The sequence below is a fragment of the Epinephelus moara genome, chromosome 3, assembly GCF_006386435.1.
Source record: "Epinephelus moara isolate mb chromosome 3, YSFRI_EMoa_1.0, whole genome shotgun sequence".
Classification (NCBI taxonomy): Eukaryota; Metazoa; Chordata; class Actinopteri; order Perciformes; family Serranidae; genus Epinephelus; species Epinephelus moara.
The window spans coordinates 39,622,522-39,638,012 of record NC_065508.1 but is presented as its reverse complement, the minus strand read 5'-3'; the positions used below and the strand labels follow the sequence as shown (position 1 = coordinate 39,638,012).

The 15,491-nt window shown below is 44.3% G+C and overlaps 2 protein-coding genes across 2 annotated transcripts in view; both read right to left on the bottom strand.

Annotated features, from left to right (window-relative positions):
• Positions 1-6,327, bottom strand: part of riox2 (ribosomal oxygenase 2) — an 87,396-nt gene extending 81,069 nt beyond the window's left edge. The window contains exon 1 of the mRNA XM_050041068.1: positions 6,025-6,327. Within this exon, the coding sequence (XP_049897025.1) occupies positions 6,025-6,327 (303 nt within the window). The remainder of the gene's footprint in view (positions 1-6,024) is intronic.
• Positions 6,328-10,439: 4,112 nt separating this feature from the next.
• On the bottom strand, positions 10,440-15,485 carry LOC126384704 (zinc finger BED domain-containing protein 4-like). The gene is made up of 2 exons (XM_050035921.1): positions 11,868-15,485; positions 10,440-11,683 (listed from the first exon to the last, which is right to left on the bottom strand). The coding sequence occupies exons 1-2, from the start codon at positions 12,570-12,572 to the stop codon at positions 11,237-11,239; spliced, it is 1,152 nt and encodes a 383-aa protein (XP_049891878.1). The 5' UTR covers positions 12,573-15,485; the 3' UTR covers positions 10,440-11,236.
• Positions 15,486-15,491: the final 6 nt, after the last annotated feature.

The window sequence follows — 15,491 nt, the reverse complement described above, 5'->3', positions numbered from 1 at the left end:
ATATATATATATATATACACACACACACACATATATATATATACACACACACACACACATATATATATATACACACACACACACACATATATATATAAATATATACATACACACACACACATATATATATATATATATATATATATATGTGCTAGAGAAGAGGGCCTTTCTAGCTTGAGGCTGAGGGCGGCAGTGCACTGCGTCTGACTGAATGGAACTGAAGCGAAGCAAGCGTATCTTTCTTAGTGGGCCGTGGATGGGAGCGCAGGTGAGGGGGGGGGCATATGCAGCGCTCTGATTGGTCGAAATCTTTTCGTTCCGCCCACGCACCAATACTCACCGGGCATCAATTNATATATATATATATATATATATATATATGTGCTAGAGAAGAGGGCCTTTCTAGCTTGAGGCTGAGGGCGGCAGTGCACTGCGTCTGACTGAATGGAACTGAAGCGAAGCAAGCGTATCTTTCTTAGTGGGCCGTGGATGGGAGCGCAGGTGAGGGGGGGGGCATATGCAGCGCTCTGATTGGTCGAAATCTTTTCGTTCCGCCCACGCACCAATACTCACCGGGCATCAATTTGAGAGTGACAACTTGCATGATGGATGTCAAAATGCATTCCTGGTACACAAAACGCGTACAGGTTGGCAGGTGTGCGTTGTCCGTCCAATTTGCACAACAACAGGTGAAATTGATTAACTATCAGTATTGCTTCCTAACTGGAAAGGTTGATATTCCAGGAGTTTGATGGACTTTGAGTTACACTGTGATGATGATGTTCCCTTTATTTTTTTGAGCAGTGTACATTTTTCCCAAAAATGATTTGTCATTTTAGGTGCCTATCAAGTGTTCTTTTTTTCTAAGAGTATTTATTTGGCTTTTGCCTTCATTTGTGAGGACAGTTTATGTGTGAAAATGGGAGAGAGAGGGGATGGCAAGTACCACAGGACTGTGGGCTGAAATTAAACCTGCTGCTGCTGTAGCAAGGACACTGCCTTCATACATGAAACACCCAGGCTACCAAGTGGGTATAGCTGCAGTAAGGTAGGCTACAGTTTCAGGACCGCAATTCCGGGGCCGCAATTCTAGGACCCTAGTTTTTCACCACATCGCCACTTACCGAATTGGACAACCAAGGACCGCATTTCAAGATTTCAGACAGACAACAAACAAGTGTGATTACTGAAGGTGAAAACAGTTTTATTTGTTTAATGTTAAAAATAAGTCCGTAGTCTCAAACTGAACCAGAAAGTTAACAGCGGCTTGCCGAAGTATGCAATAAATTTACTTAACATTAGCTACTAATGACAAGCTTATGATAGTTTGTTGCAACTGCATTAGCCTGTTTGTTTAGCTACATGGACACCCCATGGACGTTTCGGTTAAGACCCCCTTATTTAGCCTATAGGCCTATTCTGTTAATTTCACCATCAACACGGGGTTAATTATACAGGTGGTTATGGTCACACAGTGACGGTTAATTGCCATGATATATGTTGAAAGTGGCGTTATACAAGATGGGCTTTTGCCAAGTAATATTAACAAGTCAAATTTCACTATTGTCCTCATCATTCTTTAGGGTGTAATTGTGATTTTAATGCATTCATTTGTTCAACGTTAACCATAGCATGACTAGGCAATCCCAAGTAGGTGTCATTTATTAATTTTTGGCTTATTGACTACAATAATTAATTCTAGCCAACTTCAAAAGATGATGATCTTTAACTGTGCTGACCGCCTGTTTACCCCAAAATACATGTTACCAGGCTTCATTTTGACATAGTTATGTAATGTCAGATGAGATGTTCGCTTTTTTTTTTTTCGCACTTTCAGGTATTTTATTGCCTTTTCTGCAGGTCTGCACTACATATTACCCCATGTTTAATTCTTTCATGTTAATATATAGCCTATATGAAATGATTTCAGGGACACAAACTAAGCTTAATACAATGAAGTAGTTCTGCAAATTAAACAAATTTCAAGTCTTAGCAACCAAGTTGAATTGCAAGGCAAAGCAGAATTTTAAAACCACAAGTACTTGGCAGAAAGTAGTACTTAGGTGGAATGAACCTTAAAACTATAAATAATGAAACAGAAAGTTGTATATTGGTAGAATAAACCTTTAAAACTGTAAGCGAGAGTATTTCGATGGAATACTGTTTTGTTTGCACTTCTGTGGTCATTCAAATCAGCAGTTGGTGCTGTGGCGGGAAAAAAAGGATCCTAGAACTGTAGTCCTGAAAGTGCAGCCGCCTTTACTGCAGGAATGTAGTATTGGCTCTACCCACTGAGCTACTGGGCACCCCAAGTGTTCATTTTTTGGGGTTATGAATAGTTTTTTTGTTGCTATAAAAAGGAGGTTTGACATCATGATTGACAGCTGCAATTGCTGATCTAGTACTGGTAATCAATAGCACTGCTCCTGATTGGTCAAACAGCAGGAAATCTACTGTGAGTCGCTACTGTGCAGACTGGCTCCGAATGACATCACCAATGCAAGATGGCAGCCACCAGGTGTTTTTCAAAGTCAAGGAAGGATCCTCAAATGGCCGAATTTGAAGGAAGCTACGCCATTAACAACAATAATTAAAGGAAGGACTGTTCCAATGTCAGGGATCCTTCATAGTTTCACCGAGGACTGGGTCCTTCTTTCAGAGAAATTCCAAGGATGCATGTGTGGATCCTCCGCAGGTATAAAATCCCCACAATGCTTTGCACATGATTTGCTGGAAGTGAAGGCGGGGCCCCTTCAATGAAACCTGCACCAGCAGAGCTCTGCAGGATTTAGATAAATATGTCATTTATTTGGATTAATGTCTCCACGAGTTTTATCAGACAAGCGTGAAAAAAAAGAAACAGAAACTTACAATTTCCAATGCATCTACTGCCAAATGAGATTTTTAGAAATAACGTGATTTAGATCAAATATAAAAGTTTTTTTTTAAATAAATCATTCACAGCAGAGATGGAACGCTAAGTGTCCACCTCCCCTCCTCCCCCCACTATTCACGTGATAACGACATACAGTAACTGCTCTCATTCTGTCAGCTTCAATTGGTGTATTTTTCAGGGGAATCGTGGTGAGAACACAGTAAAGACATTAGAATATCCTGCGGGTCAAAGCATCATTCAGTTGTTTTTAGGTGAATTTATTTCAGTGGATTACCCAGTGGTATAATGTACAATCGGATTCGAAGCAGTGCAGCTCATAAGATCAGATCTGTTGTAGCAGAGTGTGTGGTGACACACGCAGAAAATATGGAACACTTCGACATGACAGTGACAGCCTATCCCAGCTGTCATTAAGCGAGAGGCAGGGTAAACCTGGACAGGTCCCTAGATCAGAGGTCTTCAACGTTTTTCAGGCCAAGGACCCCCAAACTGATGGAGCAGGGACCCCCTACTATATATATTGTATATTAAATTGTGTTTTATATTAAACTGGGCCTAGTACCATGTATAAACGTACCTTGTTATTGTGCATTCAATACTAAGCTATTCAAATAATGCACAGGTTCAAATATTGATGTTTTTATTTTAAACATGTGCAAGGTACAGTGAGTAGGGTGGCCTTGCCACTGCCATTTATAACCGTATCTTGTCAACTGATACCAATGCCAATATCAACACTGTCTGTCAACTGCATGATAATCAAGCATGTAAGCTATTCAAATTGACGTTTCTATTTTAAACATTAATGTGGAAACAGTGAGTGATGGCCTATTAGTGCTAGTGTTAAAAAATAACAATACAAATAAAACAATACAACCTTTAGGTCAGGGCTATTCAATTACAGTTTCAACTGGGCCGGATTTTAAAAATCAGATAATGTCAATGGGCCACATTTTTAGCAGCGAGGAACCGATCCACTTTTTTTAGCATATAGACAGACAGACAGATGGATAGATAATCATGCATGGCCCTCCTCAACATAAAGCAGAAACAGAACAAAAAAGAGCTATCAATGCACAGAAGCATAATAAGTGACATTAACAATATCTATCAACAAACACTATCTCTCTACCAGCATCTCCCTCTCCATTTATTCTGCTCTCTGTCCCTCCTCTACTGAGGAGACTGATGTGTAGTTGGAGCTTCTTTCAAGGAGGAAAGCATAGAAACTGTAAAGTCAGCTTTTATTAGCGGATTAGCTGCTTCTTACAAACATTAGCAGGAGGATAAAACAGTAGACCTTTAGCCGACATCTTGGCACGTTACTTCACTACTTCCTGTCTGGACTTTCAAAATAAAAGCATTTAAAGTAGTTCAACTCAAAGCTTTCAAAGGAAATGAAATCTCTGGTTAAATACAATATTCTCGTTCCTTGTGACATGTAAATATTGTAAATAGCAACATTTTCAACTGTAAATACTTGCCCTTTTAACTGACCATGAATTTACTTATTTATTTAACTTAAAAGGGAAAGTTCCGTTTTTTACAACCTGGACCTTATTTCTGGCATTAAATACGGTTGTTTACTCACCCAGATAAGTTTGGTGTCATTTGGAGTCCTTCGGAAGATATTTAGATCCGCGAGAGCCGCGTACATCCATATAGTGGGAATGATCGGGGCACCGACAATGAGGCTCTAAATAACACATTATCTGCCGCGAAACTCGTTCATTTCACCAGTATGTTTTTATGAATCGCTAGAGTTGCTTGTCATCATCATCCGGGTCATTTATACTGACCTACTAACCTCTGACCTGGATGATGTCATCCAGGTGCGCGCGCCGCCACACACCCGCAGCACGGCTCTGTTTACAACTGGAATTTGCTACTGTTAGTTTTTTTAAACATGGCTGAATATTTGTCAGATTTTAAAGGGTTGTGGACGACGACTTTGAATATGATGGATGTCCTTACCGTTTTGAGCCAGAGTATACGGATGAGGAGCTCTTTGAAAGGAGGATGTGGAGGCAGAGAGAGGAACAGCTGGCCAGAGAACAACAAACCGCTGCACGTCCGAGAATAGATGCTAACTGGTGGTGTTCTTGTGGACAATGTTCCACTATGCCAACAGAGGAGGAATGCCTTTGTTGCTCCGAGTGGGATTTGAGGCCAGGAAATACACGTCTGGAAGTCTCCAGAAATGACTGTCTCACAACTACAGAGGATTTCACTTCTATGATCAACCGGGCTGTTTTTCTCGTGTCCCGAAAGTAAACTGGAAGACCCAGCCAAAGCCTGCAGGACCGAACGGGCAACTTTCAATTGAGTAAGTAGCCTACACATGTATAAATTGTTTATTTTCCTTGAATTTGTTTGCTTGATAAGTAAATAACTATGAGAATTTACATTTCTTTAGTTTCTTCTCATCGCTTGTGTAGAACGGTCCGCACACTGCACAACAAGCAGAGGCACTTCTTACGCAAAACGTGAATTTATTATTACATAGTGCTCAGTGACAAAAAGTGAGAAACAGAAAGGTGACCGTTTCGGTGGTAAAGAGGATTGTCTTTACGAATTGCCTGTTTTTTTTTTTGTTTGTTTTTTGCAGAGGTTAGTAGGTCAGTATAAATGACCCGGATGTCGATGACAAGCAACTCTAGCGATTCATAAAAACATATTGGTGAAATTAACGAGTTTCGCGGCAGATAATGTGTTATTCAGAGCCTCATTGTCGGTGCCCTGATCATTCCCACTATATGGATGTACGCGGCTCTCGCGGATCTAAATATCTTCCGAAGGACTCCAAACGACACCAAACTTATCTGGGTGAGTAAACAACCATATTTAATGCCAGAAATAAGGTCCAGGTTGTAAAAAAAGGAACCTCCCCTTTAACATTTCTTAACACTCCTGCCCGATGAACAAATGTTCATCAATACTCAGTCCATCACTTTAAACAATCTCTAAAGGATATATCAGTTGAACACCGCTCCTCAACAAACTGCCCGCAGATGTGCGAACAGCACAGGAAACGAACAAGTCCATCTCTGTCTGGAAACAGTTCGGTTGCCCATTTTCCATGTCTATCTGGGCAATCTGTCCTCTCCAATCAGTACGACATCTCCCACCTTCAGCACAGTGGGTATAGGGGTCTTACACTCGTGAACTGATCTCAAGTCCCTCAAGTAATCCTTCCTCCAGCTATTCCAAAGGCTGGTTAAGAGTCTCTGCCGGTATTTCCACTGCCGGCCCATGTCCTCTCTGCTCACATTGGTCGCCTGACAGAGTGGAACCAGAGTCTTTGGTGGTAGGGAGGTTAATCTTTTCCCAACCAGGAAGTGAGAGGGTGTGAGTCGCTGCGGCTCTGTTGATGCACTGTCCACATATGAAAGATGTCTGTAGTTCAACACAGCCTCTATTTCTGCAAGCATTGTCGTCAGCTCCTCGAAGCACAGTGATGCCTTCCCTAGCACCCGTTTTAAACATGCCTTTACAGATCTCACTAGTCTCTCCCAGAAGCCACCCCACCATGCAGCTCGCTCGGCAATAAACTTCCAGGTGATCCCTTTATTGGTAAAGAATTCTGTGAGCTCTGATCCCCTGACTGACTTCCACAGTTCTCTCAGATCTTTAACTGCTCTTTTGAAGGTTTTGGCATCATCTGAGTAAATAACTTTACACAGTCCTCGCCTTGCAATAAACCTCTTTAAGGCTAATAGAAACCTTTCTGTAGTTAGATCTGTCACAAGCTCTAAATGCACTGCCCTTGTGACAGCACAAGTGAAAAGAGCAATATATGCCTTGGATTGACCACTAGTCTTGACATATAATGGCCCTGCAAAGTCTCAAATGGTGGGGACTCAGTAACTCGGTCTCTGGGTAGGGGAGCTGTGACTTGCTTTGCTGGTTTCACCTTCAGTTTCAAACATATGTAGCAACGTGAAACCATTTTCTTCACTAAGTGTCTCCCCTTCAGTACCCAGCATTTTTCCCTCATCTGCACTAGAGTATCTCTAACCCCAGAATGCATCACTGTCTCATGGCAGTACTGAACCAGTAATTCAGAGTACTTGAGTACAAGATGGCGCCCCCAGTGCGGACGCCTGTTACAGCAGCTCCTGCTCACCGCTGAGCTTCTTTCAATTTCTTTTTCATTTAACTTTCTTATTTGGAGTTTTTTTCAGTAGCTAGCACTTATGTTCTGTTTTGTCATGGAGATGAAGACTGCTCTCTTTATAGCGGTCTTTCTCCCATTTTACTATGGATACGATCGTGTGCGGGGACCTGGTGCCCAGCCGTGGCTCCATTGTTTACACCCAGGACCAGCTGTTAGCGCTACAACACACCGTGGTGCGGCCCGAGGAGAGGCACGACATTCCCAGTGAGCTGCGGAGACGGGGATCTCGCGCCGGAGTGCAGTGCCGACAACAGAGGAGATGGTACAAACCCGTCCTCTTGTCCGTCGTTATGGGGAACGTAAGATCGCTCCCCAACAAGATGGGCGAGCTGTCGGCGCTGACTCGCCATCAGAGGGAGTACCGGCAGAGCAGCGTGCTGGTGTTTACAGAGACATGGCTGAACATGGAAGTACCAGACACGATCGCCGCGCTTGACGGATTCCAGGTCATCAGACACGACAGGACAGCGGACAGCGGTAAGAGGAAAGGAGGAGGGCTGGATGTGTTTGTGAATGATAGATGGTGTAACTCTGGGCACATCACTATCAAGGAACAGCATTGCTGCAGGGACATTGAGCTGCTGGCTGTTGGCATGAGACCATATTATCTACCCAGGGAGTTTTCTCATGGCATAATGGTAGCAGTGTATGTCCCCCCGTCTGCAAAGGCTGAGTCTGCTTGTGACATTCTCCACTCTGTTACAAGTAGGCTGCAAACACAGCACCCTCAGGCCCTCCTTCTGATCTCTGGGGACTTCAACCACGCCCGTCCATCCACCACCCTGCCCACCTTCACCCAGTATGTTTCCTGCCACACCAGAGACAATAAAACTCTGGATTTATTTTATGCCAGCACCAAGGAGGCATACCACTCATCCCCCCTGCCCCCCTGGGAAGAGCTGATCACAACCTGGTTCATCTTCTGCCTGTTTACAGACCTCTGGTGCAGAGAGAACCAGCAACCACCCGCACTGTGAAGAGGTGGTCTGATGAGGCCGAGGAGGCCCTGAAAGACTGCTTCAAAACCATTGTGTGGGAGGTACTCAGTGATTCCCATGGGGAGGACATTGACAGTCTGACATCATGTATTACAGACAACATAAACTTCTGTGTGGAAAGCACTGTACCCACCAGGACTGTAAGCTGCTTCTCCAAAACCAAACCCTGAATTACTCCAGATATAAAGGCTCTCCTGAAGGAGAAGCGGAGTTTTTAACTCTGGAAATAAAGGAGGAGCTGAAGGCCGTGCAGAAGGAGATACAGAGAAACATCAGGTGGGGGGAAGGAAGGATATAAAAAGAAGATGGAGGAACAGCTGCAGCAGAGCGACGTCAGTGGAGTCTGGAGAGGTCTGAAAACCATCTCAGGACACCGGACTCCCAGGCCAGAGGCGACCAGAAGTGGGTGAATGATCGGAATCTGTTCTTCAATAGATTTGATCAGTCTGCCCCTCCCCTGGCCCAGACATCACAGCTGCAACCCCCCACATCCTCACCTTCACCTTCCCCCCCACCTACACTCCTGGCACACTGCTTCGACACCTCCCCCACCCCCACTCCCGCGGACATCTCACCACCCCCCACCCCTCCCCCCACCTCATCACCTCCACCCCCCAGCACACAGCCCCCCTGCTCCAGCTTGTCCTTCACTACCTGTCAGGTGAGAGATCAGCTGAGGAGGATAAAGACGAGGAAGGCTGCGGGTCCAGACGGCATCAGCTCCAGGCTCCTGAAGTCCTGCGCAGACCAACTGTGCGGGATAGTTGAAACCATCTTCAACCTGAGCCTGAGGCTGGGGAGAGTACCACAGCTGTGGAAGACATCCTGCGTGGTACCTGTGCCCAAGACTCCGCACCCCAAGGACTTCAGCAGCTTCAGACCGGTGGCATTAACATCGCACCTCATGAAGACTCTGGAGCGCCTGGTCCTGTCTCGTCTCCGCCCCGCAGTAGGCCCTTCAATGGACCCGCTGCAGTTTGCCTACCAGCCTGGCATTGGGGTGGACGACGCCGTCATCTTCCTCCTGCATAGAGCTCTTTCTCACCTGGAGAAGCCTGGAAGCTCTGTGAGAATCATGTTCTTTGATTTCTCCAGCGCTTTCAACACCATACAGCCTGCGCTTCTGAGGGACAAACTGGAGCACATAGGGGTGGCTAATCACCTCACATCCTGGATCCTGGACTACCTCACGGACCGGCCGCAGTATGTCAGGACCCAGGATTGTGTATCGGACTTGGTTGTCTGCAGTACGGGGGCCCCGCAGGGGACGGTGCTGGCACCGTTCCTCTTCACCCTCTACACTGCAGACTTTTCATACGACACCCCCACCTGTCATCTGCAGAAGTTCTCTGACGACTCTGCCATAGTCGGCCTCATCACAGATGGGGACGACAGGGAGTACAGAGAACTGAACCAGGACTTTGTGGACTGGTGCCTGAGGAACCACCTTCAGATCAACGCGGGGAAAACCAAAGAGCTGATGGTGGATTTCCGCAGGCGCAGACTCCTCCCCCCAACACCGGTGAACATCCAGGGAAAGGACATTGAGATGGTGACATCTTATAAGTACCTGGGTGTTCATCTTAACAATAAACTGGACTGGACTAATCACATAACAGCACTGTACAGGAAAGGCCAAAGCAGACTCTACCTGCTGAGGCGGCTCAGGTCTTTTGGAGTGCAGGGGGCGCTCCTGAAGACCTTCTTTGACACTGTGGTGGCATCAGCCATCTTTTACGGAGTGGTCTGCTGGGGCAGCAGCGTCTCGGCTGCAGATAGGAAGAGACTGGACAAGCTGATCAAGAAGGCCAGCTCTGTCCTGGGATGCTCTCTGGACTCTGTGCAGGTGGTGGGAGAAAGGAGGATGACAGCCAAGCTGTCATCTCTGAGGACTAATGACTCCCATCCTCTGCAGGAGGAGATAAAAGCTCTGGAGAGCTCCTTCAGCGATAGACTGATTCACCCAAAGTGTGTGAAGGAACGCTATCGCAGGTCCTTCCTGCCTGCTGCTGTCAGGCTACATAACCAGCACTGCTCACAGTAAACTGCACCATGGACACTTTATTGACACTATGGACACTTTATGGACACCACAGCTGTCTGCTGTTTTGCACATACAATCACTTGCACTAGATGTGCTCCCTTTATCCACTGCTCATTTTCATTCACTGCTGCTCATTATTATCCACTTCTCATTATTATTATTATTATTATAATTATTATTGTTATTGTTATTTATCGTTGTTCCTTGTATTTTTGTACTTATTTTGCATGCCTAGTTTTTTAAGTTTTAAGTTTTTAAGTTTAAATTTTGAAATCTTTAATCTGACTCTTTCCCCTTGACTGCTGTAACACTGGAATTTCTCAATTATGGGATCAATAAAGGTGTATCTTATCTTATCTTGTGTTTTGTAGGCAGCACCCATGGGTGTTGCTCCCTGAAGCTAAGATTGGAGTGCTGTAGCCTGCCTCCTACACAAATACGACTGTTTTCATCTAAGAATGGTTTAAAGTCCCTTATTGTTGACACTCTGCTAACATCTTGTCCAGCTTTCAATGCACTAACTTCTTGGCTGAAACTGTGCTCTTGTGCCACCCCCACCCAGTACATTTCTGCTGCAGTGAGCTCCTGTGCAGTTAGCTCTCCCTGAGTTTTCTGACTAGATCTGGCATTAGTGATGAACCTTTTCACCCAAGCAGTTATTCTTAGCACTGTTTTCAACCTGCTATACTTTTAGTCTAACAGTGGGTAAGCTTGTTCAGTAGGGGTGTGACGATACACTCAGCTCACGAGACGAGACGAGACACGATATTGGGTTCACGAGAACGAGACGAGATTTTAAGAAAACTACAATGACAAAATATATGACTGGACCAACAGACTTTTATTTAATAGAGTTGCACATGCATTTTGAAATGTTTTATTATAACTCTTTACATGCATGATGTAAGCATGAGCTTTTAATAAACTTCTTCCACAAATTGAAACTAAAACTAAAATTTATAAAAGTTAAAATAAAATAAATAAAATTAAATATTTCTTTCTTTTTTTCAAGTGCAAACAATATTATGTGCAAAACCAAATCAAAGTTCTACTCTGTCAATACAGAGTGCAAATAGTGCAAACAGAGCCTGACCAAGTATGTCACTGACAACTTGCTGCAACTACACAGCCATGTTCTTTTTTAAGAATATTAGCATGTCCACATTCTCTGGCAGCAGTTGGGATCTTTGCGCATTGACTATGTCTCCTGCTGTTGAAAAGATGCGCTCACTTGGAACGGAGGTAGCAGGGACAGAAAGGCACGCTTTGGCAAGGTGAGACAGCAAAGGATATTGGGAGCAGTGTTCTTGCCACCACTTCAGAGGGCAGCCACTGAGAGGGATAGAGGCCTCTTTTCTGTAGTTTTCAACTTCCCTCTCAGCCTGTTTTGAACTGTTGGACTCCTCTGGCTCAGTAGAAAAAGAGTTCCCTAACAGGTCCTCAAGTGCTGTCTTTATGGGAGCAGGTTCTGTCACTTCGGGCTCATCATCTCTCACAGCCTCCTCTCTACCGTGTGTGGGACAGTGAGCTCCACCTGCTGCCCCTTCTTCCCTCTCCTCAGCTGTGGTCTTTAAACAGAAGAAACACTGGTGTTAAATTTGATAAGCAGCTAAGAGCCCTCCACACACACACACACACACACACACACACACACAGAGATGCTCTCATGTTTCTAACACACACACTTCATCAATCTCTTAAAAATGTTTAGTTGACAAACATACACAATACAATTTAAAGTGATATATATACCTGTTTTTGCAGCAACTGTTCTGCCTTGTTCTGTACCCTCAGGAAGACGGCCTCACGCTGGTCATGGTCTAGCTGAGGTAGAGTCCGGAACCTTGGGTCCAGTACCGTGCACTCCAGCAGATAGTTGAAGGCATCCCCACTGTATCTGTTTGCAATATTCGTGAGGATTGCAGTCTTTGTGTTGGCCACGGTGGTGGAATCTCCATCATTTGGTGTCATGTTCTGTTCAATCATGCTCTTCAGTGGCACAATGAGAGACACTGTGGGACTCTTCTCCTCACACAACACTGTGGTGGCTGTCTTCAAAGGATGCAGCAGCTTCACAAGGTCTTCAGCATCTCTGACATCGCAGCTGTCAAGTGTATCAATGCTTCGGGCATTTTGTCTTATCTCTGGGCTGGTGAGAGCTGCTGCTATGGCAGCTTGCTGCTCGAGGTAACAAGCCAGCATATCCAACGTGCTGTTCCATGGCGTCGTAACGTCCATGATTAACTTGTGTGATGGCAATTGTAGCTGTTTCTGCTTGGACATTAACACCGCGGTAGCCGTTGAACTCCGATGAAAAAAAGCAGCCACACGTCTCACCTGCCCGAGCAAACGAGCGACGCGGGGAACACCGAGGCCAGCTTGGGTTGCAAGATTTATAGTGTGCGCAAAACACTTAATGTGCGGCTTCAATCCCGCCTCGCGCACGGCCACGTCCATATTACGTGCATTGTCAGTAACAATAGCGATGCTGTGGTTGGGTTTTTTAAGCTCCCAGTCAGTAACAGCTGTCTGTAAAACCTCAGCTATGTTTGCCCCTGTGTGGGACTAGAAAAGTGGGCAAGTCTGTAGTACAACACTTTCCATTTTCCAGTCATTGTTGATTGTGTGGGCTGTAATTGTGATGTAGCTTTGCGTACCTCTCAATGTCCAACCGTCTGTTGTTATGGCGATGCTTTCTGCGTCTTTCAGGATCTGTACAACCTTGCTCTTGGACTCTCCATAGAGGTTCGGGATCACTGTGCGGGTAAAATGCGTGCGTGATGGGATGGTGTATTTCGGTTCCAGTGTGTGGATGAGTCGCCGAAATCCTTGATTTTCTACCACAGAAAATAGCCTCATATCTGCTGTGATGAAAACACCTATGTCTCTTGTTATTGTTGTGGCTCTGGTGCTTGACTGTGGAAGTTGAGGTCCGAATGCGTTTGTCAGCGTTGTCTGGCCTGTTAGTGTTTTCTTCACAGGTGCAGTTGTTGATTTGAGTACCGAGCTGTGGTGGTGCTGTATATGTCTCTGCATCGTGCTCGTATTAGCCGCGGTGTACGGCATTATTTTCATACAATGCTTGCATATTGTCCGTGTCTTATCAGTCACTCTACTGCCATTTATCATTTCCGCCGGGTACCCAAAATGCTGCCAAACAAACGATTTGAAAGTGGCGGGGGCATCTTCAATGGTAATACCGGTATTTTCCGACGTCATTCTGGCTGATTCCACTCTGCTTCCTTCTCCTCCTCTTCTTCTTTTCCTTCTCCTTCTTTAGGTTCTGGCAGGCTAGACGTAGCAAAGGCGCATTACTGCCCCCACAGGTCACAAATAGAAGTTTGGATAGCTCACAAATCTCGCGAGACAGATTTTTAATGCGACAGTCTGAAATGTAGACCTAAGCTCAGAGTTTATGTCGTGAACAACACAGTCCTCATCAAAACTTTCTACCTCACCAGGAGATGACAGTGGAGTTGGTCCGCTTCACCACAGCTGACTCTGAATGAGTGTTTCGACGCTCTGGCCTCTAGTTGGCAAATCCGCAGGATTTATTTTGCCACAGCAGTGAGACCATGACTCTGGATCTGTCAGACCTTGTATTTCAGTCACTCTGTTTGCCACAAATGGCTTCCACCTTTGTGCTGTGCTGCGTATCCAGTGAAAGACAATCATTGAATCTGTCCACATGTTAAGCTGACTGGTTTCCATGTCCAGTGGCTTGAGAAGATTGTTCCCAAGCCTTGCACCGATCAGTGCACCCATCAGCTCTAAACGTGGTAATGTCATTTTCTTTAATGGAGCCACCTTTGACTTGGATGCAACAAAGCTTGTCACAACTTCTCCTTCCTCATTTTGTCCTTGCAGATAGGCCACAGCGCTGTATGCCTTCTCATTAGCATCACAGTAAACATGCAGTTTGATTGTCTCGGAGATTGGCTGGATGTCAATTTTATGCCATCTCGGAATGGCCACCAGGTGGCGCTTCGGCAGCTTTGCACACCACTGGTCCCATTTTTCAGTCAAGCCTGGTGGGAGTTGCTCATCCCAACTGATTCCCCTTTCCCACAATTCTTGAAACAGACATTTTACTCTTATGGTGAAGGGAGTTAGGAAACCTATGGGAACAAAAATATGAGCTGATGTTTGCAGCACACTTCTCTTTGTGTTTTCTTTGCCTTTCAACATTTCCAATAGTCCTTTCAGATCAAACACAAAGTCATCGCTCTCTGGTCTACATACTAAACCCAACACCTTGAGCACATTTCCACTTTTGTCTGTCTCGGTTGTATGTTCCAGTCCACTTTCTATCCACTTGGCTCTCAGCTCCAGTGCATTTGTCCAGCATGGGACAGAATTTACCTTTGCTGTTGTGGTGACTGAAAAGGCCTCGTTCACAGTAGCTGAGCTGGAGATAAAATCATCCACATTAGGGATCGACCGATATGGGGTTTTTTTTAGGGCTGATACCGATACCGATTATTAGTAGTCAAGGAAACCGATAACCAATACCGATTATTAGTAGTCAAGGAAACCGATATCCGTTATTTAGAACCGATATTCATTTGCAGTATAAAATAAAATTTTGGTGTCAAAATTTAGAATAACACACCTGGGATTAGTATACTGTTTGTTTGTTTTTGTACACTGAAAATCTGTGATAAAAAGACCTTAAACTTTTGTAGAATAACACAAACTCTGACGCAAATCTTGGTTGAAATGGTTGGTTGTTTTATTATATAAAAAACACAAAGTGCAGAGATCTCTTAAAGTTCAATGAAAATGAAATGGCTCCCTGATTTTTTTATAAGATCAAAGTAAAAACTGAACTGCACAGTACTGAAATTTGAGTATTGGCAATAAGTTAAATTATCTAAAAACAAAACCTTCAGGGATCTTCTAGCGGCCTTTATAAAAGTTCACTGAAATAAATAACAGTTAATTAATGATGTCTTATGTTCTCTCTCAGGTACATCTGATCCAGCCTGATTAAGTGCAAACCAATAAAGAGGGTGGCAGGAACAGAAACTTTGGCTCACTTCATTTATTGATAGCTTTAGTAGTTATTACTTTTCAGATTATTATTTTTTTTACATCAAATAGCATAATTAGTTTATAAATAAAGATTAAACTTTCAGTGGTTACCAGACTTATTTTTATTAAAGTAATTTGTAATTACATGTACTTAATATACCAGTCACATTCCATTTTTTCAGCAAAATGAGTACTTTTACTTTAATGCCAAGTAAATTTAATTGATATTCTTCTATACTTTTTAAATGCATCTCTAAATGAACTAATGAAGCCTACAAAACAACTTCACATCAGTTGCTGAAGCTAGCGTGCATGTGCATACACACACACAAACACGCACAC